The 26,144-nt window shown below is 45.8% G+C and overlaps 1 protein-coding gene across 2 annotated transcripts in view; it reads right to left on the reverse strand.

Annotated features, from left to right (window-relative positions):
- The window catches only part of CNST (consortin, connexin sorting protein), an 84,909-nt gene that overhangs the window by 7,382 nt on the left and 51,383 nt on the right, over positions 1-26,144 (reverse strand). For both annotated transcript variants that reach the window (XM_079763807.1, XM_079763806.1), the window contains 7 exons: positions 20,632-20,662; positions 18,265-18,351; positions 17,695-17,809; positions 16,523-16,544; positions 16,296-16,392; positions 8,399-9,306; positions 157-292 (listed from right to left, as the gene is read on the reverse strand). In XM_079763807.1, the coding sequence (XP_079619933.1) occupies positions 157-292; positions 8,399-9,306; positions 16,296-16,392; positions 16,523-16,544; positions 17,695-17,809; positions 18,265-18,351; positions 20,632-20,662 (1,396 nt within the window). The remainder of the gene's footprint in view (positions 1-156; positions 293-8,398; positions 9,307-16,295; positions 16,393-16,522; positions 16,545-17,694; positions 17,810-18,264; positions 18,352-20,631; positions 20,663-26,144) is intronic.

The following is a 26,144-nucleotide window of genomic DNA, read 5'->3' on the forward strand; positions in this document are numbered from 1 at the left end:
CCGATGACAGTCCCATTCTCTGCTTCTTTCTAGAAGACAAAACAACTGCGCCCACATGTTCTCTTACAGATTCTGTTACCTTTCACCGGCACGGCCTCATTCTCAGCAGACACTGGGAGTGACCCTGTGTCAGACACAGCGCTGAGCGGTACCCACCCTGGTCCAAGTTATCGTCTATTTCCTGGAACCTCACTCTCCGCTTGGACGGTTTCTGCTGCATCTGGGCAGGGTGGTCTCCTACAGCGTCATTCCTCTTCTTCAATATGGAGACCAGTCCTGCAGCAGGAACAACCTGGCAGGGGTGACAAGAACCGCTTGTTAAATCAGGGTGGGAAATGTCCGTGGCATTTTTACATGGAACGGCAACCAGGCTGATTCAATTCAATGGGCATTTGGATTTCTATTATGGATTTAAAATCACAGTTAATCATCAAAATGGGACAGAATGTGTTCAGTTCTACGCCGATGGCGGCCAAGCATTTCTGAAGCTCCGAACTGGCTCAGAGCCCGGCAGCACAGAGGCAGCGGGCTGAGGCCAGGCCAGGCCCTTCACCGCCCCTTTCCCTGCTAAGTACCCTGCAGAACCGTCACTTACGACCCCTCGTTGCTTAGTCGTTAGTGCTGGGTTTTGCTTGGTAACAGAGGCTGACAATCCACCACTGCGTTTTTCATTCATCGGTGATGTCAAAGAAATAAACACGAGGGACTCAGAATGTATCTGATCCCCCCTTTCAACATCACAACCAGCGCTGCCCTCAGTTCCTGGGGGAATGACGCATTTGCTAAGGCATGCTTGATGCTCAGAGCATCCCAAGGATTCTCTTCCCGACTCTCAGAGCCAGTTGCTCCGGGCTGGTTACTTGGTGGTGTGCACAGGCTGGCAAACCATGGCCGGTCGGCCGAAGGCCCTCTGCCTGTTTGAATGTAAAAATTCAATTGGGACACAGCCCATTCATCCACAGCTGCTTCTGGGCCACGATGGCAGAACTGAGTATTTGCAACAGACCCCAAAGTCTAACATGTTGACTCTTGGACCCTGCAAAAACAAGTCTGCTGTCTAGTATCTCTTCGTGCCCCCCCTCCCCCAACCCCTTTCCCTGTTTCCTCTGGTTTGCATGTGGGATCCCTCTCTCCTGCCTCCACCCCACCCCTTACTTAGGAGCAAAGACAAAAACAAACACCTGAGCCATTCAGGAGGGACAAGGCTCTGAAGTACAGGGAGGAGGAGGAAGGGGCCTTGGTGGAGCCGGGCTGGAAGCAGGAGGTCTTGTCAAGGTCCCCTAGCAGCAGGCTGGTCCGCAGGTTAGCCTGCGAGCCGCCTGCCGGGACAGCTGGGGGTGATGGCATAGGTGGGCATTGTGGGCCTAACACTGCAGAGGTCAGCGGCTCGCTGGCATCAGATCACTGTGAGCGGGGACGCAAGCTTGTAACCTCATTTGGCTGATCAATGGCATCAAATACCAACATGAGCTCCAGTTCCAGCCTGATAATGTGCTCTGCATAAATATTACAGGTTCTATCCGTTCTTTTTATAACTCAAGGCTTTTAGGGCCAAACAACTCAATATAGTCTTCTACGGGGCTTTCCTGAACACGGGCCTATAGAATCCATTATCTCAAAAAAATAAAAATAAAAAAATCGATGTTAGCCATTTATTCTTTTTTATCGGAAACATGTATTTCAGACGATGTCTTTGTGAGGAAACGGAAGGACTTTGGTGACATTAACACGGTAAGTACAAATAAGCAAGAAGCAGCTTTTCCAATCTCGCTTTAGACAGCAACGTTCGAGAGCCCCTTCACACAACACAGAAAATGGTTTGACAAGCTCCCGCTGAAACGGAGAGGGAAATAAGTCCTAATGGCTTCCTTAAGAGCAAGAGGAGGAGAACTGAAATTAATTTAATGAGTGCATTACTACTACAGATGATATTCCTGCTTTTAGTAAATGTAGAAAGAATGAGGTTTTCATGGACTATTTCCTCCACAAATTAAAGCCGTACATTCATTACCAACAGTGAATTCCCATTCCACAGGCGTTTTTCAAGTTGCTTTAATTCCTCAGAATAAACAATCCGGGATGAGCCCCGGAGTGGCATTATGCTAACTGTATACCTTCGTGATAGGAACTTTGGACCTGTAAATCCAAGCCGTAAGTCAAAGGACATTGCAAATGTGAGTGAAGGAATGTCGAAAGAATGAGAAGAACTTTGGAAATCATCTGGAAAGACACAGAATGTGCTTCCAAGACGAACCAGCCAGTCCCAGTGCAGCAGCTGCTTGGTCCTGCGGGGCCTCCTCTGGGGCGTCTGACTCTGAAGGTCATGCCCAAGTGGCCCCGCCTTATTTACTACGGGTGGCAATGAACTTTGGCAACTTTTTCAAAGAGAGAAGAAGTCAAATATGAGAAATTACAGTTGGGTGGGATGGGCCAATATTTTGACACTCTCCCCCACCAACCCTTTATTCTTGATTAATAATCTAACACATCCTACTTTTTATTTTTTAAATATACTTTTATTGATTACACAGAGGAAGGGAGGGAGAGAGAGAGAGAGAGAGAGAGAGAGAGAGAGAGAGAGAGAGAGAGAAACATCAACGATGAGAGAGAACCATTGATTGGCTGCCTCCTGCACACCCACACCGGAGATCAAGCCCGCAATCTGGGCATGTGCCCTGACTGGGAATCAAACTGTGTCCTTCTGGTTCACAGTTCGACATTCAACCACTGAGTCCTGCCGGCCGGGCACCTACATTTTCTTCCCCACCAAAGCCTGCTGTCTACAGGACAGTGTGTTCTTTTCCATTACTGCCTTTCAGTGTTGCTCAGGGATCTTCTCCAGGGTTCTCGCTGTGTCATTTCTAACTCCCTCTGGCCTTTTAGTCTATGGATGGAGAACGGAGGGTGCAGCCAAGCTTAGGCATCGGAGATGCAAGCCAAGGAGGAAACTCTTAGGAGACAGGTAGGGGTGGGCCTTTCTGTCCTGGCATGAGTTTCAGGCCGAGGTCTTAGAACCTACGCCAAGGACAGAAATTCCTACTTACCACACCAAGGCAGTCAAACACAGAGTCTAAGGCCTGACTTTGGTAGATTTTTCCTAATTCTCTGGTAGCAGGGAAGCCAAAACAAGGTCTCACTATTAGTTTGGGACTCACTCAAAGGACTGCCACGCATTTCTGTAAGCAGGATGTAAGTTGATTTAGGGCACATAGAAATGTGTCTCCTCCAAACTTCTCTAAAAAAACCCACAAACATTTCTATGCCCCCTTTTACCATAATCCTATATAATAAAAGCCTAATATGCAAATTGAATGACCGGTCGCTCTGATGTGCACTGACCACCAGGGGGCAGATCCTAAACTAAGGAGCTGCCCCCAGCCCACAGGCCCTAAGCCAGCCAAGGTGGGTCCAGCGGGTGTCCCCTGATCACCCCGCTGGTAGCCTCACGGATAGAACCTGATCGCTGGCCAGACCTAGGGACCCTACCCATGCATGAATTTCATGCACCGGGCCTCTAGTGTTGATATAAGAGATTAAGAATTTTTAAATCTCAAAAAAAAATAAACCTTTATAAACTAAATTTGGATTTCCACTTGAATCACCAAATTTCTTTGCTACCCAAACAAAATATGCCAAGCCCTTCCTTCCGTTATGAACTAAAAGCGTGTGTAAGCTGTCATTAATGAAACTGTCACTGGTGGTACTTACGCTACGAATAAGTGCCGAATTCAACCACAACAGCACATCCTTCGGCCTCGTCCTCTACATTTGCTAATAAACAGTTCTTCTGCACTTCCCCTCGAACATCAGTGATGATCTTAAACAGCATTTTAAGAATGAAATGGTTGCGAAAACAAAATGATCTTGCGTTTCTATGGATACAGTAAATCCTATTGTGACAAAGTAAGCATTCAGAGGTCTTGGGGTTAGAACTGCCTCCTCACAAAATTGAAGACAGTAGATGCCAAATAATATCCTTTTAATGAGCTAGCCTTTACTCAATCCAGCGCCTCAAGGCTGGTAAATTTTGAACACGAACACGTTTGGCTTCTGACTAACTCGAGAATTAACATTCGTAAGTCATATTAGCCCATTACAAACAGCCTCCGTGACAGTCATCTCACTGCAGGAGTCATGTGAAGTTTTTACCACTATTATTCTGCACCGAAGGAACCCATGATGCTCTCTGCCTGCTCCTTTAAATACGGGCTCTCGCCCTAGCCGGTTTGGCTAAGTGGATAGAGCGTCAGCCTGCGGACTGAAGGGTCCCAGGTTCGATTCCAGTCAAGGACACGCCCAGGTTGCTGGTTCGATTCCCAGTGTGGGGCATGCAGGAGGCAGTCAATGATTCTCTCTCATCATTGATGTTTCTATCTCTCCCTCCCTCTCCCTTTCCCTGTAAAATCAATAAAAATTAAAAAAAAAAAAGATATAGGCTCTACCATAAGACCTACAATTCAGCGAACATGTACTTTATGTAAAGACATTTACATAATGTGCCGAAACCGGTTTGGCTCAGTGGATAGAGCGTCGGCCTGCGGACTGAAAGGTCCCAGGTTCGATTCTGGTCAAGGGCATGTACCTTGGTTGCGGGCACATCCCCAGTGGGGGGTGTGCAGGAGGCAGCTGATGGATGTTTCTCTCTCATGGATGTTTCTAACTCTCTATCCCTCTCCCTTCCTCTCTGTAAAAAATCAATAAAATATATTTAAAAAAAAAGACATTTACATAATGTGTCACACTGAATCCTGATGACTCTCAAACAGCAGTAGCATCCCCCTCGCAGGGGAAGAAGCCGAGCTTAGAGAGCCCAGATGACCTGCTTCAAACTTGTCGCAGCAGCTACCGGCAGAGTGTCAACCAAACTCAAGATTAAACCTCTTGCCATCTTCCTGATGTGAAAAAGGTCTGATCTTTAATGACTATTAGAGCTTCGCTTATTCTGTCGGACTTATTGCTCAGCATGACACACACTCTCAGGATGCACCCCTGTTGTCACAAATGGCAGTGTTTCTTTTGTGACATAAAAGGCCAAGAGTCATATGATTTAGCTCACATGTGGGTTACACACAGAAAGCAACAAGGGAACGAACAGCACAAACAAACACTCACGGAAGGAGAAAACAGTTTGGTGGTTACCGAAGGGGAAGAGGACGAGGCAGAGGTAGTAGGTGCTCAATAAATATGCCAACGAGTAAATGAAGACACAGGTAAGCAATTTACAGATAGACAGCACCCACCTGTATTTATTTGGATAACGTGTGTCCTATAACAAGAAAAGGTTATAGCTAGACAGGACTTTAGGAGGAATGGTGCTGAAGCCACTTTTGAAGTTCAGAGGCGTAGTCTGAAGAGAATAAACATTATGGACTTCAGTGATCAGGGGATGATGGCGCGGTTGGCATTTACTGAGTATTGATCGTGAGCCAGGCACCGCCCTTGGACCTCTACCGGCTGAAAAGGCATGACCTAGACCCTGAGCGTTGGGAGGAAGTAAATGTAAGAAAGGAGTTCACCATCCCAGAACAGAGCGACATGGAAGGTAAAGGTCAGAGGTGACAGCACGCAAAGTGTTAGATCACTGGGGTCAGGGAGGAGGGGGGGAAGGCTGCGAGGAGGCCCATCTGACCCAGTCCAGGCTCAGAACGAAGGCACAGAAGGGGAGATGCTGGCAAGGCAGTGGCCAGAGGACCGCATCCTGAATGCCAAGCCGTGTAGTACAGCCTCTATCCCGCAGCCGAACGGTGTTGTGGGAAGAGACTGACAAGGCAAACAGTATTGTGCAGCGGAAGTTTAAACTGACCGTGTGTGTGAGACCGAGACCCTCAGAGGTGCTGTTCCCCCTGCAGTGTATGAAGCTGGATGCCTCTAGACAAGAGTGGGAACCTTCTCCTTATCACTCTACCACTAAGTCGGTTCATTCACTTTTTAAAAATATATATATTTTATTGATTTTTTACAGAGAGGAAGGGAGAGGGGGAGAGAGTTAGAAACATCGATGAGAGAGAAACATCCATCAGCTGCTACCTGCACACTCCCCACTGGGGATATGCCCGCAACCAAGGTACATGCCCTTGACCGGAATCGAACCTGGGACCCTTGAGTCTGCAGGCCGACGCTCTATCCACTGAGCCAAACCGGTCAGGGCTCATTCACTTTTATTACCTGACTGGCCCCAGGGGCATCAGTCGGAGACTCCAGGTTTAAACCTGCTCACGTAAGACCATTTGGAGGGGGAGAAGATGACATGAGGTATGGGAAACTTCAGGCAGCTGCTGCAGAAGTCCGGTGAGCGGCAGGACAGATGTAAATGAACAGAAGATTACGGGGAAAAGAGAAGGAGCTGGGTGCAGGAGAAGGCCAGCTCAGAGGAGCATTCGTTAACCAGGACATGGGGAGGGCGGGCTAAGAAAGCAAGGCCAAGAGGAGGCCATCTGGCCCGAGGACCAGACAGGCAGTCTGTGGCTCTACCTGGGGCTCTGTGGACACTGACCTCAGTCCCGGGTCAACTGTCCCCCCTGAACCCTCCCTGTTTGGAAGACCGCCTTTCCTGTTGTCAGGGAGCCCGACGCCCGCTCCCCTGAAAGGGCCGTTCTGGGCAGCACAGCCAGGAGGACTGTTCCCCAGACCTTCCTTTGTCCGAGACCCAGAGACCAGCACCCACACGATCTAGTCCAGCCCCCCACCTGCAGCGTATCTCATGGTGACTAGTCTTAATGTCACTTGACCTCCCTGACCCCTGAGATCTACACTCCACAGAAGTGACCCTATTTCGATGGCTTCCGTAAGACAGACAAACAGCAGCTTTGGGCTGTCATCTCTCTCCCCAACAGAAGGTTTCAGGTTATGTCTCCCCCTATTTTGTGTTCTGTGAAACAGGTAGACTTGAGACATCTAAGTAAATGTTGTCAATTTAGACGGAAGGTGGGGAACATATTTTGCCCTCTTTCAGATTAAAAGCTGTCTGTCCTAGGCGGTTTGGCTCCTCCCCCACCTGCCCCCCCACTGGCCCCAGCACCTCCCCCACTGCCCCCAGCACCTGTCCCCACTGCCCCCAGCACCTGCCCCACCGCCCCCAGCACCTGCCCCCACTGCCCCCAGCACCTGCCCCCACTGCCCCCAGCACCTCCCCCACTGCCCCCAGCACCTCCCCCAATGCCCCCAGCACCTGCCCCCACTGCCCCCAGCACCTCCCCCACTGCCCCCAGCACCTCCCCCAATGCCCCCAGCACCTGCCCCCACTGCCCCCAGCACCTGCCCCCACTGCCCCCAGCACCTCCCCCCAATGCCCCCAGCACCTGCCCCCACTGCCCCCAGCACCTGCCCCCACTGCCCCCAGCACCTCCCCCCAATGTCCCCAGCACCTCCCCCACTGCCCCCAGCACCTGCCCCCACTACCTCCCCCCACTGCCCCCAACACCTCCCCACAATGCCCCCAGCACCTGCCACATGAAGAGCCTTCAGGAAGGATCTTTTTCCTGAATTTTAAAATCAAAAAAGGAGAATGGCCATCTTGATCCTCATCCTCTCTTCCTTTCCCCTCTTTTTTTTTTTTTGGTTTCGATTAGACTCATTAATGATTAGAGAAAGCTTAAAACTTTCAATTATTTATAGTAATTGTCTTTGTCAAGTACCAGGATTGTCTGGGCAAATCTTGAACTTATACATTAACACTGCGCGCACTCGCAGCCTCCAATGTGAGGCTTAAGAGTCCAGCCAGCACCTCCTAGTCCTCCCGTATTTTAGACCGTTTCCTTCCGTTACACGGACTCAGAGAATTAACAAACACATCAGTCAGGGGAAGGGACAGAGTGCACTCCATTCTAGATGGAGGAGAAGAAAAATGAGGTTGCCTTATAAGGACGTGACTCATCTCCTCTTCGCCTCCGCTCCTAGGACCGCGGGACCCCAACAGGGGCGCTCCCGAGGCGCCTACCTGGGGGCATCCCCGTGAGCTCCGGGGCACAGACACCATGACAACGGGTGACACCCCTCCGAGGTCCCAGCTCCCAGCACTGTGAGCTCCGGGGCACAGACACCATGACAACGGGTGACACCCCTCCGAGGTCCCAGCTCCCAGCACTGTGAGCTCCGGGGCACAGACACCATGAGAACGGGTGACACCCCTCCGAGGTCCCAGCTCCCATCCCCGTGAGCTCCGGGGCACAGACACCATGACAACGGGTGACACCCCTCCGAGGTCCCAGCTCCCATCCCTGTGAGCTCCGGGGCACAGACACCATGAGAACGGGTGACACCCCTCCGAGGTCCCAGCTCCCAGCACGGGGACCCCTCCCCCCCCCATGCCTGACACCGGGGGACCACAAACGCGGGCAACAGCGAGCCCCCTGGGCTGCACCCTGGGCTGCAGGATGCCACCTGCCGGCGGCCAGCTCACCTCCGCGATCTCGATCCTCCGCGCCAGGTCCTCGGGGGACAGGCTGCCGTCGGAGGGCAGGTCGTCCTGGAGGCTGTAGGAGGCCTCGTCGGGGGACAGGTCCGGGAGGTCCGGGTCCTCCTCCTCCTCCTCCTCCTCGCAGGGGAGGGCGTCCTCGGTGCCCCGCAGGCACCCCTCCAGCAGGCGGCTCAGGTAGTCCTCCGCCTCCCGGCTGACGCGGAGGTCCGGGCCGCCCCGCCCCTCGGGGGCCCCGCGCCCCTCCGGAAGCCCGGCCCTCGGGCCAGCCGCCTGCGCGTTCTCGCCGGGCCCCCTGGCAGGGCGCTGGGGGGCAGCCGGCCCCCGCGGTGACCCCCCATCCCGGCCCGCGGGGTCGGGCTGCCGCGGCTCCTTCAGGTCCCGGGGCGCCTCGGGAGCATCTGCCAGCGGCAACTGGAGCTCCTTTCTGGGGGGAGCCGGTGCGGAGGGAGGCTCCGGTGCGGGGGGAGCCCCCGGTGCGGAGGGAGGCTCCGGTGCGGGGGGAGCCGGTGCGGAGGGAGCCTCCGGGGTAGGGGGTGTCTGCTCGGAGCCCGCTGCCGCCGGGGGCGCTGTCACTGCCCCGCTGCAAGGGGGCACCTCGGGGCCCTCGACCTCGGCCGCAGCTCCGCGGGCCTCCGGGGGAGCCGGCTGCGGGCGGCTGCCGTCCTCCCCGTCCTCCCCGGCGCTCTGGGCGGGCTGGGCCGGGAGCTCCGGGTTGGCGGCGCTGCCCGGCGGCTCCGCGGTGCGGTGCTGGCCCGCAGCTGCAGGCGGGCGCGGGGGAGCCGGGGGAGCCGCCCGCCGGGCCGGCTGGCCGCAGCAGGGCCCGCTCCCCGGGGTCTCCTCCCGCTGCTGGCTCTCTCCACTCGGCTCCATGCCAGGCGCCGTTCCACTCTCTGAAGATGAAGAGAAACAAGTGGTTTTAACATTCACGACACTTCGTACAGGAGGGAAGGGAAAGGACATATGAATAACGCAAGACTGCATCCCTCCGAATGGAGGTCTTCCCCCTCTGGCCTCCCGTGACAGTCCCACACATTTTGGGGCAATTCAGTGTCCAGTGTCCACCTTACACGGCTTTTCGATGTTACGCGCACTGACCCGCACCGTGCACCATGAGGCGTTTTTCTTTCTCATGTCCACTGGACTTCCCTTGGTGTTGATAATTGACCCATTACTTCATTAAAAAAAAAAAAATCTGCCGAAACCGGTTTGGCTCAGTGGATAGAGCATCGGCCTGCGGACTCAAGGGTCCCAGGTTCGATTCCGGTCAAGGGCATGTACCTTGGTTGCGGGCACCTCCCCAGTAGGAGGTGTGCAGGAGGCAGCTGATCGATGTTTCTCTCTCATCGATGTTTCTAACTCTCTATCCCTCTCTCTTCCTCACTGTAAAAAATCAATAAAATATATTAAAAAAATAAAAATCTCTCCTTGTGTCTCTCTCAGCTCTGACCCATGCACAGCTATGGCTCCAGGGCGTCTACCAGTTTCCAAACCCCGTTCTGATCCCTGACCTGGGCTGCGCTCCAGGCGTGCCCCCCAGGTGCCGCCCTGACCCCCACCCTTACACACACTCACACACACACCCCGCCCCGTCCGCTAGGCTGGAAACCTTGGTTTCTGGATCCCAGGTCTCCTCTTCGCTTATTCTCTCCTGGGGAACATTTCCTAAGGAAAGGTCCTTGATCTGAAAGCCTTTATTCCTTTGCCCCTAAAACGGGGGCTACGTTTTCCCGGTCAGACATCACTTCTCTCGGACTCTGAAGGCAGGCACTGCTGTCCTGAGTCTGCCTTCCAGAAGGAATGTGGTTTCTTAACCATTCTGAATACCAGCCCCTCTGACCTGCATTTTCTTCCTGGAAGATTTAGATCCTCTTTCTTTCCATCTGGTGTCCTGACACTTCAGAACGTTTTTTGTTCTTTGTGTTGGATTTATTTACACACACACACACACAGACACACACACATATGTTGATTTCAGAAAAGAAGGGAAAGGGAGAGAGAGATAGAAACCTCAATGAGAATCAAGGATCGGCTGCCTCCTGCATGCCCCCTAATGTGGATGAAGCTCACAACCCAGGCATGTGCCCTTGACCGGAATCAAGCCCGGGACCCTTTGGTCCGCAGGCTGATGCTCTATCCACTGAGCCACACAGGTTGGGCAGTGCCAGGACTTTCCATCGGAAAGTCATGACCTCAATTCGGGGAAATGTCCTTGTATTATTTCGTTGATGGCGGTCCCTGCCTTTCCATTCTCCCTTTGGGATGCCCGGAGTAGGATCTTGGGCCCCATGGACTGATCACCTCAGCCTTTTCTGCCATACTCTTTGTTCTGGATCAGCTTTTTGGGACACTGCCTCAATTTCACCCTTTAATTCTTCTAATTAATTTTTTATATTGGCTATCATATTTCTAAATTTCTATAACTGTTTAATTCTCTGAATGTTTCTTTTTAAAAAAAACCCAAAACCCAGCATCTTTCCCTAGCCAGTTTGGCTCAGTGGATAGAGCATCGGCCTGCGGACTGAAGGGTCCCGGGTTCGATTCCGGTCAAGGGCACCTGCCCGGGTTGTGGGCTTGATACCCAGTGTGGGGCGTGCAGGAGGCAGCCGATCAATGAGTCTCTCTCATCATTGATGTTTCTATCTCTCTCTCCCTCTCCCTTCCTCTCTGAAGTCAATAAAAATTAAAACAACAACAACAGAACAGCATCCTGCCCTGGCTGGTGTGGCTCAGTTGGTTGAGCATCTTCCTGTGCACCAAAAGGTCGCCAGTTGGATTCCAGGTCAGGGCACCTGCCCGGCTTGTGGGCTTGCTTCCCAGTAGGGGGCGGGCAGGAGGCGGCTGATGGATGTTTCGCTCTCTCTCCCTCTCCCTTCCTCTCTCTCTAAAATAAATTTAAAAATATTAAAAAAATAAATAAAACATGTTCTTTTTGCTTTTATTTATACAATATTTCCTCTAATCTCTGTGATAATATCCATTTTAAAAAAGTTTTCGTCTGTTCTCTGCATTTTGTTTTCTCTGAGTTTCTCTTGGCTTGCCTACCTGACTTGGAGGTTTTCTTAAACGAGACAACAAGCAGCCCCGTGGCTCAAGGCAAGCCTTCCCCAGGGGTCGGCCTCAATGTGGGCACAGTGGGTGGGGCCACTCATTCACGTGGTTTCTGGAGGTTTTACCTCCTAGACCAGTAGCTCATTTCCCAGAGAGGAAACCAGAGATGTGGCTGCTACACGTTTAAATGCTCAACGCAGAAAGCAGGCTACAGGTCTCACCACTCAGTCTATGAGATTTTCATTCAATTCTCATTTTCTACATAATAGCCCTTCCTAGAGCTGAGCCTGACCCTGAGCCCACACTCCTTTCTGTCATGTTCTCCAACAGGTAACCCTGCAGCCTCTGCTTAGCAGCGGGAACACAAAGGTCTCAGTGCTCCAACCTCCTGTTTCCAGTCCAACCCTACGTCCTTGACTTTATTTTTTATGTATTTTTCTTGATTTCAGAGAAGAAGGGAGAGGGATAGAGAGATAGGAACATCAATGATGAGAGAGAATCCTTGATTGGCTGCCTCCTGCACATCCTGTACTGGGATCGAGCCCATAACCCAGGCATGTGCCCTTGGCCAGAATAGAACCTGGGACCCTTCAGTCCCTAGGCCACCACTCTATCCACTGAGCCACACTCTAGGGCCTTATATCCTTGACTTTAAAGGTGCCCTCAGTGCTTCCAATCCCAACCTTTCAGACAGGAACCAGCCTTTTCGCTGTAGACACAGCTTTCTCTGGTGCTTAGCCAGTTGCCACCCATCCATCTACTTCCCAGCTTCCCAGTTTCCCGGATGTCACATCTGCTGCTGTGTCCTTGCCAGTTTGTCCTGAGGGTTTCTCTTTTAGGAATCCCTGTCTGATGCTTTAATGGTGTCCCAGGAAAAGGGGGGGGGGGTAAGTGTTTGATCCACATGTTTGACCCAAAATATTTTCTGCAAGTATGTTATAATATAAAACTTATTCTTGTTAATGCTTCTGTTAACATTAAGGTGAATTTCTGTTAATTAGCTCTTCTGAACCCCAAAATCTAGTGAGCTCAGTTTGCTACCCCCTATTGCACTAACTTCACATTCACTAAAAACCGAACACAAACAAAAAGCCTACTCTGATGAATAAAAATGGAGTAAGAGCTGAGTACACAGCAGATAACTTCCTAAACAATGAATTAAAGAGGTAGCTCTAAAATGAGAAGTGAGATTAACCTAAGTCCCTACACATGCTCTAGAGCAGTGGTCGGCAAACTGCGGCTCGCGAGCCACATGTGGCTCTTTGGCCCCTTGAGTGTGGCTCTTCCACAAAATACCACGTGCAGGTACACACGTACAGTGCGATTGAAACTTCGTGGCCCATGCGCAGAAGTCGGTTTTCGGCTCTCAAAAGAAATTTCAATCGTTGTACTGTTGATATTTGGCTTTGTTGACTAATGAGTTTGCCGACCACTGCTCTAGAGAAATGTACATGCCTTTAAGTTATTCTTTCATAGCCTATTCCCCCATGTTCTCTTTAGGGACCCCCCTCCAAATATTTCCTGGTTTGGGACCTAAAGCATTTATGAATTAACACTTATGTCTTATACTTTCTGAAGATCGCATTAGTTAACATTATGCATGAAGATTTGAGAGGTATCAGGCTTGAAAAAAAGAATTTTCACAGTAAGTACGTTAGAGTAAAACACATACTTAAACTAAGTCTGAAATGATGATAATAGTATAAATTAGTATCTCTTCTACAGTAGTTAATTAAAAATTAAAAATGTATATACCCAGTCATCAGGGGAAAGCAAGTTAAAAGCACAATGACATAAATTCATATCAAGACTGACAACATTAAATGTCAGCAAGGATGTGAAGCAGCTGAAATTCTCATATAATGCTTGTGGGGTACAAAATGGCGCCACCACACTGAAACACTGCTTGGCAATTTCTTATAAAGTTAAACAGGTACCTTCCCTATGACCCAGCAATTTCAGCCTCAATTATTTACCTAGAGAAATAAAAGCATCCATCCACAAAGTGACATCCTAGCAGTTTTATTCATAATATCCCCAAACTGGAAAGAATCCGAATGTCTAGCAACAAGTGAATGGATAAACAAACTGTGGTACAGCAAAAAAGGAAAAAAACGCTGCTCAGCACTGAAAAGGAATGAACTAATGATACATACAATAATATGGGTGACTATCCAAAACATATGCTGAGCAATCATATTTATATTACATTCCAAAACAGGGAAAACTCATGTATGACAGGAAAGTACTGGCTGCCTGGCACGGGAGGTGGGAGGGACTGGCTATAGAGGGGAAACATGTATGTTCTTATCTTCCCTGGGGTAGTGGTCTCATGGGTACATACATTTGTCAAAACTCATCAAATTACACACTTAAAACAGGTACATTTACTGCATAGAAATTGTATGTCAATAAAGTTGTGTTTGGGAAGGGAATGATAAATCTAAAATTCAGGATTTCACCCAACCCTCAGGGTTGACAATAATTTAGTCCTTATTTGGGTATTAGGTTCATTGGCCTGCACTTTGTTATCATTTCTTATAATGTAAGTAACATTATTTCTACATATAAAATATTACTAAAAATCAATAAAAATACAAATTAATAAAAATATAGACCACAGGGCCAGAAAACTGTTTTGGCTTTGAGTTCTAATTAGTTCCGTTCCTGCGTAAGTCACTTTACTTCCTTGAATCTCTTCAAATGATTCAGCAGGCCTTATATTGGTTGTTAAGAGGAACAGATGAAATAATATACATAAAAGTGTTTTGAAAACATAAAATACTATGCAAACGACTTGAAGACTTTAATAATGGGAGATTAATTAGAAAAGCGGCAATGAGTGATATGCAGAGAACACTGAGAGAACACCGGTATCGGGGGTAGTGACGGCATGTGGGGGAGGAAGAGAAGTATGAGAGCAGGGAGAACACGCTGACTTCTTACTGTGGCCCTGGTACTGTTCTAAACGCTTAGCCCTACGTTAGTCAACGTAAAAGGGGAGAAACTGGCTGTAGAAACAGCCTTTAACCAGACACAAAAAAACAGCAAGTTAACTATCACAGAAGAAAAAATGTAGAGAGAGAGAAAAGGGAAAAGGAAAGTCTAGATTGTACGACATGTCTTTCATTGTTAGAAACGAGGAATATGAAGTAAAACAAGAATAATGTATTCAGCCCTAACCGGTTTGGCTCAGTGGATAGAGCATCGGCCTGCGGACTCAAGGGTCCCAGGTTCGATTCTGGTCAAGGGCATGTACCTTGGTTGCGGGCACATCCCCAATAGGAGATGTGCAAGAGGCAGCTGATCGATGTTTCTCTCTCATCGATGTTTCTAACTCTCTATCCCTCTCCCTTCCTCTCTGTAAAAAATCAATAAAATATATATATTTTAAAAAAAGAATAATGTATTCAAATCATTTAAAGTAGCATTTTCATATTTCTTTTTCTCATATTCTTATATTTCTATTTATTTATTCACAGAATAACCAAACGAGACTAATTGTGGGAGATTTAACATTTCTCTTTAAAAGACATGGTTTTAGCAGACTTGGCCAGATTTCTTGCCGTGGATTTAGCGCACTCCTCCCCACAGGATGCTCACTAGTGAGAGTCCCTGGTAATCCAGGCACTGGCTTGGCAGAGCGCGCTGCCCTTTACTGAGAAACCAGAGGACCCAGGTCCTGGGAGTGAGTCAAAGCATCAAGCAAGTGCCTTCCCCGTGGTGCCTGAGCTTTCCCGTGGGGAACAATCTCGCAGCGGAGGCCCAGCTGTGAGTGCCCAGCTGGTGCGGGCCAAGCAGCCAGTCCCAGGTGCCAGATTTAGTTGCTCAGCCTGAGAGCACTCTCCCAGCGTGCACCGCGGAGACAGCCACGCCCAACCAGGTGGCCAATGCTGCGACTTTCTCCCTCTTTCAGACTGAGGCTCATTTTACTCTGGTTTCCAATATAAAAATGACGGGAAGAACAGAATGTAGCAGGCTTGACCTAAGGCACTATCTTTAATTTGCCTCATAAAAATAAGGGAGATAAATTAGGGGACGAAGAAGGACTTTATAAAAAGAAAAAGGAGAATTGAATTGCAGGCAGCAGCATCAACATTTTATCTCTCAGGCAGCTCAGTCCAAACACCTGATGCTGTTGTTTAATATCAGGGCTCAGGAATATAAATTAGTACTAAAAATCATGCATCAGGAAAAATAAACACCCTAAAATGTATTCATCTTTATTTTCTAACATTTTTATAATGAACATACATTACTAATGTAAAAAAATAAACAGTTTATAAAAATCTTTAACTTTTGCCATAGGACACAAAGGGACGCAAAATATATCACAAATGCTTTGGAAATATATATGCAAATTAAAGTACACCATGTTAGTCAACATAAAAGGGAGGGGAATTGATGCTATGGATAAATTATCAATAACTTTTAAATAGTTACATATACAGAAAAAATTGCTGGTTAAGTCCATGTAACAATTGTTGGTTTTTAAACAGAAAAGAATGTCTGAATATACCCAAACCAACTCTGTTTCAGAGCATTTTTGTACAATCTTGTCATACTGTGTTAGATACAGACAGCCATGTGCTGAAAACATGGAAATAACTATGTTTTTATAAGAATTTAGATTTTGTAATTTCTTCTACTAGATATCTAAAAAATAGACTTTCATAATATAAAAAAAAAAATCGCACTGTGCTATTTGTCTAGGAAAAGTATGTGCAAAAAAAAGTCAGCACAGCATCTCAGATGTGACAGCAATTCGGACGCAGCACCTGTAAAACAGAGTCAGGGGGGCAGGTGTGGGTCCTCTCCCCTCAACACATACCGGGCGCCGGGGCTGCCGCTCCGCTTCCCTGGGGACCCGCAGACACCGCCGCCTCGGCCACGCGCTCCCCCCCCAGGGCCGTCTCCGCAGCTGCTGTCTACAGCGAAACACAGGACAACATGGAAAGAGGCAAACACTTGAGAAAGTTCATTTTCTACGAGAGTCATGCTATAGACGGATGACACAACCTTTTCCCTGTACATACTTCCAAAGAAACAATCCCTTACCTTGTATGTGGACGAAAGAGGACTGGAGGGAAAAAAGAGAGAAAAGAAAGAGTTAAAAAAAAATCACAGCGGCAATATGCTTCCAAACAAATGTCACTGAAACGCTGTAGAAAAGTTACAGCTCCTCCGGGCTCTGACATTAGCACCGAACATTCCCACCCCGGACAGCAGCGCTGGCTCTCAGCGCAGAGGCAGCGATAGTGTGTTCATCTCCTCCGAGGCTAATTACTCCCGAAACCTCCCAAATAAACGACAAATGCTGAGATGCAGAAAAAAAACACATCTAGTTCCATGCGAAGGGCAGGGAAAGTGCACTGAATATTTTGAAGCAAATCTCTTATTTGCCTTTAAAAAGCCCATGATTTTAAAACTCTGTGAAGTTGAAAGGTAACATATTTAACAGGCTAAGAAAGTAGGTTACAGTGCAAAATCCCAAAATATTTGGTTTCAAAGGTTCACAATGACCAACATAAGAAAACTGTCACCACGAGAGCTGAATAAGTTATCACTTCTCAATCTAGACTCATTCTGTACCAGTTTAATCCTTACCATGCCCCTCAGCTTCCGAATTCTGTCTTGAAATACGAATTAAAAACATATTTAAGTGCTTTATTATTACTGTAATTTAGCTTTAAAGATCCAATTCTTTGATAAAAATCAAGCAATTAAAATTATCTGGTAAATGTAATTTCCCTTCTGCATTATTTTGGTTAAATACTGTATTTGTTCCCATTATTAGACTACTCTTTAAAAATATGTTTTTTACTATAATTTACAAATATTGGCCAATAGTCCAAATAAACAATTTTTCCATCTGAATTACCTAATCTCTTAACCAATCAGAGATAAAAAGTAGACGTTATATTTTAAAATTTCTAATTTAAAAAAAGGGGGACACATGTAATACTTTCAACAATAAAAAAATAAAAATTTCTAATTAAAAAGTACTTTGAACCTCTGTAAAGTTGACCTTTCACTGAGCTTGGTATAAGAAACAGATAAAAGCTGAGAAAGAAACCTAATCATTTTATTTTATCCAGTTTAATTTCTCCAGTTGAAAACATTAACAAAACAAATAAAGAAATGGATCTTGTATTTCAAATATTCAATGCTACAATGGTTCTTCAATATTCTAATCCAAGCTCATTCTAACCAAACACTGAAATACTTACTCTTGATGTGTTGCGCAAAATTTGGTAAGCCGTTCAAAATCGTCACCATTAAATCCCTTTTCTGAATTCCTTGGAGACGTGACTGCACGTGGCTGTACAGTTTTCCATTTTGTTTCTAAATTTAAAATATTTGTTAGTCACTGACTATTACCAATCATATTTAGGAGGGAAAATAGTTAACTGGCACACTTACAAAGATTAGCATGCAAAATTATCTTCTCAAATTACCCATAAGTCAATATAGTTGGAAACAGCTAAGTGATTACTTTTCAATGTAAGTAAATATTATCTCAGAGACTAAATTAGCCAGTACGGCATACAAAGGGATCAGAAGAAATGCAAGTAGTGACAGGAGTTCTCTACGTGGCACTGATATGAAAAACAAAATACAAAGAGAGATTTTCTCACAATGGCATTGCTTGTGGAGAAAATGCGACTTTCTTTGCAACAGTAACGTGAGTGTAGAAACATTTCTTTCCCGATGTGCAAAACCCAGTCAAATGTGTTAACTTTCCAGATAGCAACTTGTTAAATTGCTGACAATTCCACATTCTGTTGGTCTGTACTCACCCCATTGTTCTTGAATAGCAGAAAGATTTGCAAGCAACTGCTCATGATACAGTCGTTCAAGCTGAATGAATTTCATTGCTTTCTCATCTGAATAGAAAACTTGAGGAAAATAGAAATCCAGGCTATTTACATTTAGCCACATAGTTGAAGAATAATATCCTATATAACGTACGAAACTTGAAACTTACCAAAAAAATAAGAGGACTATAAATATTTTTTAGTTTAAAAAAATAAGAGGACTCTAAATATTTTTTAGTTTAAACATATCTTAAGTAAGGTTTCTTGGTTTTGAAGTAGGTACATTTTAATGCAGCATATTATGCAATAGCTACTTGGGATCCATTCTATCAGCAAACAGTAGAAACGAAAAGAAAATTTCAATGCTCAGGAATGCGTTTGCTAATCTCTCTCTAGCAGTCAATTAAGTGTAACTTAATTGGAAACGGGACTCCCACGGAATCCTGGAATCTGTGTTTCCCTCTTTCCTCTCCTTCAATTACTTTCTGTCAAGCACCTGCTACCCTCTCTCCTGTCAACCTGTTTCTGATTTCCCTCACCTTAATCCTTCACTTCTCACTGAAAGCTTTCCTCTCGCAAAACCTAAGGGTGACATGCCTAGGCGAGGACAGAGCCAAACACATGACTCTTCTGTGAAAATCTAACTAGCCTGCCACAGTAATTTTCATAATCATGTGAAACTCTGCAGATTTTCTTATAAACGTCGGCCATCTCCATCTGCATCACATATTTGGCATCATGTGAGGTCGTGGTAGGCTGCCCAACGGTCTGCCTTCCTGTGGGCCATGTCCTAGATGCTGAGCCAGGAGGAAGGACGGGACACTCACGGTCTAGCTTTTTGTCCTTCTCAAGATCACGCAGAGGTTTGCTTCTTATTTGTAGCCTTAAAAATATGCCAGGGGTCATAAACTAGGCCAGGGAGAAGCTGGGATACGTCACTCAGTTTTCCTGTGCCCATGACTTACAGTCCATGGGTGTTTTTTACTTAACTGAACATAATCTGAAAACTCTGCTGAAATACAGATTCATGGGTCTGATCGCCAGAAGTTCTGATTCTAAGGCCCATGAACTTGCATTTCTAAGAAACTTCCAGAGATGTTGATGCTGGTCCGCCCTGCACTACACCATACACTTCTTTAGTTAAAGAAAAAAAAAGTGTTGTGTTCTAGCTTCATTTCCACCCCAGTTGGATTTTCTACAGACTTTGTGATAAACTGTCCCTGTCTGAAAGTGTTACCAGCTTGCTTGACAAAGTTCAGGGGGCAACTGCCTATCCCTCAGTCTGCTCAGAGGTGTGGGGGAAGTCAGCAAGGCTAGGAGGAAAAAATCGCACAAATGGGGAAAACAGATGTTTCTGATACAGCCTTTCCAGGGAGTACATATTGGGCCATCCCTCAAAAAGAATAGTTTTTAAAAAGGGAAATTGGAAGACTGAGGGAAGAATCTTCCCCATATAAAATTTAACATACAATCTCACTTGACAACATTTATTATTATGAGTGAAAAATGAAATCTTTCCTTTGCAGATATAAGTGTGACAGCTGTGAGATCTACTACGTGCAACATGCTTGCAGGCTCTATTATATCAATACTAGAGGCCTGGTGCACGGATTCGTGCCTGGGTGGGGTCCGGCTGGCCCCGCCCCCGATCGGGGTGTTGGGGGACCATCAGGGGCTGGATCGGGCTGGTTGGCTGCCGCAGTGCGTGTCATAGCCATCGGTTGTTCTGGTCGTACTGCCATTCCGGTTGTTGGGCTTTTATATATATAGATTAGCTGACTTGTAACTCTGCTTAATTCAAAGGAAGGAAATCCAATGGATTTTTAAATTATATTTTTCAGCAATGTGCTTCCTCTCCTTCCCCTCCTCCCCCAGCTCCCCAAACACACAAATATTTACATTCTGGTAAAATTAGAGCTGCCTGGCTGGTGTGATTGAGCATTGACCTATGAACTACGAGGTCATGGTTCAATTCCCAATCAGGGCACATGCCCAGGTTGCAGGCTCAGTCCCCAGTATGGCGCATGTAGGAGGCAGCTTATCAACGATTCTCTCTCATCATTGATGTTTCTCTCTCTCTCTCCCTCTCCCTTCCTCTCTGAAATCAATAAAAAATATACTTTAAAAAAATTAGGGCTCATTTATTGAGTTAGTCCTAGAGAATTTTCTGGAGTGACAGAGAGTCCCTACATCTTGCTTTCTGAGGTGATTACATGGGTGCATGCAACTATTAAAACTTATTAAAAATAACATAGCTACACATTTTCTTGTATGCAAATCCCAAGTTTTTAAAATGTACAGTTTTCTAAGAGTTTGATGAATTTCTTCCTGTAATTAAGAAAAGGATACAGTCCTCCTCCTGGAAATAGGACTCTGCTATCTGTTAAAAATAAAAAACAAGACAGTAAATTATTAGTATTCGGATGAAATGACGAATTTGGAAGAAATCAAGACCTTGAAACTGTGAAAGCCTTTAATAATATCAAACTAAGAAAACGACTTCGGTACCTTGACCAGTTCAGAAGAAATCTGACTGTAGGCACAGGATACATTGCTGAAGTCATTTATATCAAGCAAAGCCAACAGGACATGCTTTGGTCTTTTATACAAACTCAGTTCTTCCTATCCTGTTTCCAGTCAAAGCAAACCTCACTGATTCATTAGAGTTTAGAAGGAAGAACTCTAAAGAATGAGGAAAATACTACAGAGGCTTAAAAAGATATGACGTGAGTAAAAGAATGACTTTGTTTACTGTCAATTAAAAATTTGACACATGTCACATCACATGAGGCCTCACAACCCCATTCCTCTCATTTCTGTTTCACAAACCACCTCAGGGGACACTCACTTTGGCTGTTCTGATTACAGAGAAGGCGGGCCACGTGCTCAGAGTTGAGCAATGATGCCTGGACGCCGCACACAGTGCTGCACGGTGTAAAGGGCACTGGATGGAGTGTCCAGAGCGTCAGGGCCTGGTCCCCGGGGAGGCCTAGCAGTTACCATATTAATCCTAAGGCGCCTTGAAGTTTAAACATTCTTTGATCCTAAAAACTTCGATCTTTTATTTAGACCTTTATTTATAAACCAAACCATAACACAGTATTTTGTGAGAAATACCTGCCTAAACTGTTGTCGTATGTGGGATGTTTCCTATAAGCACTTTACGCTTCTAAAACCATGTCCCCTTGCAGCTCGCACCTCCATGCTCCAGGGAGCTGCCAATGTAAACAGCAGTAGCCTGTTTGTCAGACCTATAAACCAACAGTGAGAAAAAGTGGTTTCTCCAGATCCCACAGTGGAAACACTGTGCTTTTAAAGGAAAATATTTACCTAACTTAAAATGTATTCTATACACATAACACTTTCCCAGGAGCAAATGAGAGTCACCTTTCTGTGACTATTCGGTTCAACCTGAAGTTTGATTCCATCCTTATTTTCTACTCTTAGGACAGTGATGGCGAACCTATGACACGCGTGTCAGCACTGACACGCGTAGCCATTTCTGATGACACGTGGCCGCTGAGGCGGCCGCATGCCGAGGATGAAACATTTGCTGCTCCTGAGGATGAAACATTTGCGACTAGAGTCTTGGAGTTAGAGTCGCAAATGTTTCATCCTCCCCTATTAGACACTCTGTGCCGGAGGTCTGTAGGCCAAAACAACAGAAGTCCGGCACAGAGCGTCTAGTTCTGGGACTTCCGGTTAAGCCGGGATCTTTGCCCTCACTTCCCCCGGCAGAGCAGGGAGCAGCGGAATGCAGCGGGGGACGCATCTCTGGGGGCCCTGCCATTACCAGTAACCAAATAACAGTTAACCACAGCAACCATTACCTACTGTTCTGGGGTGTCATGGATTTCTAATCCATCATTACTGAGATAAGTGAGGGGGAGGCTGGGAGAGGCGAGGGTTTGTGGCGTGCTATGGGTGCCGTTTCCTGCCATTAGAAATAGCGGCAGCCATTTTAATTCACATAAGGAACACCATCTTGCTCCATAGTGCAGACTCCATTTCACCACTATTACTGTTGTGCATCCTTATTAACCCCTATTTCTGCTTATTAACCCTGCCCTTTCCTAAAAGACAGTTATATGCACCATTTTGTGGTTAGTTAGGCTAGTCAACCCCTAATTGCCTGCAGGCCTAACAAGCTATCTATAATTCTATCTTCTGTCACTGCCCCCCTGATGGAGAACCCAAAAAATAAAAAACGAAGGTTAAATAAAGGAAGTGGTAGTAGCAGGTAGCAGTGGCCGACCTTTTCAAGAGACATGGACCGAGATGTATGGCTTTATAGAAAAAAATGGCAGATCATTTTGCGCTCTATGTACTGAAACGGTAGTAAGCAGAACGTGGAATATAAATAGACATTTTGAAACTAATCATTCCCAGCTCCTGGAAAAAAGTGAGGATGAAAGGAAGGAATACATTTCCAGGCAGCTACACCTTTATAAGAGCCAATCTAATTCCTTCCTTAAATTTATGAAAGGCTCTACAAATTTAACATCTGCAAGTTTGAGCATTGCTCACTCTATAGCTCAGCATGGAAAAGCGCTCAGTGAGGGAGAATTTATTAAAGAAACTCTCCTAAGATGTGCACTAGTTCTATTTCACGATATGCAGAATAAAGATGCAATTATTGAGAGAATATCTGAGTTACCACTCAGTAGAAATATCATAAAAGACCGAATAATGAGACTGAACACAAACGTACAACATCAATTAAAGAGAGACATAAGGAAGTGTAAATATTTTTCGATCTCTCTTGATGAAACTACTGATGTCACATCACATGCTCAGTTGGCCATTATTGGCCGATATTCTGATGGTCTCACAATGAGAGAAGAGTTGATAAAGTTAGTATCAGTGTCAACAAGTAAATCAGGAAGCGAAATATGTAAGGTTGTTATATAAACATTTCGTGACCTAAGCATTGATATCTCTAAAGTTGTGTCAGTGACGACAGATGGGGCACCAAATATGGTGGGGGAAAAAGTTGGATTTGTCATACTGTTTACAGAAGCTATTGGACATCCGATTGTGCCTTTTCATTGTATTATCCATCAGGAGGCTTTATGTGCCAAGGCAGGATTCACCGACTTAAACGACTTAATGTCAGTTGTTACAAAAATAGTTAATTTAATAGCTGCTCGCCCCCTTCACAAGCGAGAACTTTCGGCACTTTTACTGGAGGTTGATTCCACCTACAGTGGACTGCTGATGTACAATAATGTAAGATGGCTGAGCCGAGGCAAAGTTCTTGAGCGCTTTGTGGAGTGCTTTGAAGAAATTAAGGTATTTCTTGACGATAAGGATCTGGGAAACTTTCCTCAGCTTAATGATGATAAGTGGGTCAACATCCTGATGTTTTTTACAGATCTCTCTGTTCATATGAATGAACTGAACTTAAAGTTACAAGGTTTTGGCAAAAGTATTGACGTTATGTTTGGATACATAAAAGCTTTTGAAAGTAAAGTTAAAATTTTCAAGTGAGATGTAGAAACTAAAACTTATAATTATTTTCCTCGAGTAACAAAGTATTTTGAGAAGGCCAGTGCAGCTGTACAAAATGAAATGGAACTCTTGCATATGAAGTACCAGCATGTTTTAGACTCGTTACTTGACCAGTTTAGTGATAGATTTAGTCAATTTAGAAGTCTAGAACAGACCATGAAAATAATTAAGTATCCTGATGTAGTAATCTACAGTAGTTTGGAATTAAATGGTTTCCAATGGATGCAAATTGATGATTTGGAGATGCAACTTGCAGAATTTCAAGACAGTATCTGGGCTCAGGTGTTTGTCGACTTGAGGTCAAAGCTTGAGAATCTGGAAAGGTGCCGCTTGGAGTATCAAGAGGAGTGCCACTACGAACAGGAAATTTGGAGTGCCTGGAACCGACTACCAGACACTTTTAGCACCCTGAAAAATACAGCAATGGCTTTACTCACAATTTTTCCCTCTACATACTTTTGTGAGGCCTTATTCTCAGCGTTAAATAATATCAAAACCAACAAAAGAAACAGACTGACAGATGAAGTTAGTAGCGCTTGCTTGGGCCCGAAGTGTACAAAATACCAACCTTCAATTGAAGATTTAGCCAATGAAATTCAGCAACAAAAAAGTCACTAATAGGCAGGTTAGTTAAAGAATTCCCCCTCCCCCTCACTTATCTTAGTTCACGGCACCCCACACAAGCTAAATAATATCAAGACCAACAAAAGAAACCGACTGATGGATGAACAAAGAAGTCACTAAGCAGGTAAGTTAAATATTTAGTTTTTGGTTTATTAAATACAATTATATATAACAATTATACATTTATGTTATTTAAAGTATAAATACCGCGAAATAATGTTTTTTCCTCAAAGTGACACACTACCCGAGTTATGCTCAGTTTTTTGGCAAAGTTTGACACACCAAGCTCAAAAGGTTGCCCATCACTGCCTACAGGATCAGGATAGTTCCTCTTCGACCTTCATTCCCAAAACTCTCCTTCTCATTCATTCCTTCCCAGGGGAGAGGTGGAGGGAATCTCCCGTGAACAGAGATTCTAAGATGACAGCTATCTACCAAGAAGAAGAGGGTAATTAGTCAGTCCTGTATGGAGCAGATCAGCAGAATCGGAAGAGTTTCATGCCATTTTCCTGTTTCAGAATGCTTCATGTGTCTGAATATGCTGAGAAGATTTAGGCTCTTAGTAGAGTATTTGGAGTTATTCACGTGAGAAATACATGGAAAACTATGCCCAGAAAAAAGGAAAGGTAAAGAAAAAAGTAGCTCCAGAAGCCATAACCGGTTTGGCTGAGTGGATAGAGCGTCGGCCTGCGGACTGAAAGTCCCAGGTTCGATTCCGGTCAAGGGCATGTACCTTGGTTGCGGGCACATACCCAGTAGGGGGTGTGCAGGAGGCAGCTGATCAATGTTTCTCTCTCATCGATGTTTCTGACTCTCTATCTCTCTCCCTTTCTCTCGGTAAAAAATTATTAAAATATATATTTTTTAAAAAGTAGCTCCAGGAAAAAATAAGTGTTTAGGAAAGGAAAAATAATAATAGTTTGGCCCATAATAAGGTAAGCATTAAATATTTGTCTATCCATTGCTACAATATAACAATATGGGTTGCTGAATATGTATGAGAAAAAAAGTATATGTGTTTGTGGGATTTAGGTAGAGGAGAATCATGAGTCAATATTTGCCTTCCACTAAAACTGAAAAATCATGAGACAGCAAATTAAGTATAATGTTTAGAGACATAGAAGTTAAAAAAACCCCAAAAAGCAGGTAAAAGAAACCTAAGTGCTTGCTCCTGAAGGAAGAAAGGAGTATAGAGCAAGAAGGGGGTGGGGCTTTCTTAACACACCTTGGAGAGCTATTGGCTCCTTGAACCATATACATTTGTAATTTTGATAAAAATAAGAACTAAAGGGTGACATTGTAATTTAAGCATAAGGTGAGAAGAGCATCTAGGTTAAGGCAGTGACCGTGGAAACAGAGAGGGATGACTTTGACATCTTCAAAGGAAGAATCCCTAGGGCAGTGATGGGCAACCTTTTGAGCTTGGTGTGTCAAACTTCGCCAAAAAAACTGAGCATAACTCGGGTAGTGTGTCACTTGGAGGAAAAAACTAACTCCAAGACTCTAGTCGCAAATGTTTCATCCTCAGGAGCAGCAAATGTTTCATCCTCGGCATGCGGCCGCGTGTCATCAGAAATGGCTACGCGTGTCAGTGCTGACACGCGTGTCATAGGTTCGCCATCACTGCTGTAGGGCCTTGTGTGCCATGGTGAGAATTCTGGCTTCTCCTCTAAATGAGAAGCGAGGACTGGAGGGCTTAGAGCAGAGGGGTGACATGGTCTGACTTA

This window comes from Cnephaeus nilssonii, assembly GCF_951640355.1.
Source record: "Cnephaeus nilssonii genome assembly, chromosome: 23".
Classification (NCBI taxonomy): Eukaryota; Metazoa; Chordata; class Mammalia; order Chiroptera; family Vespertilionidae; genus Cnephaeus; species Cnephaeus nilssonii.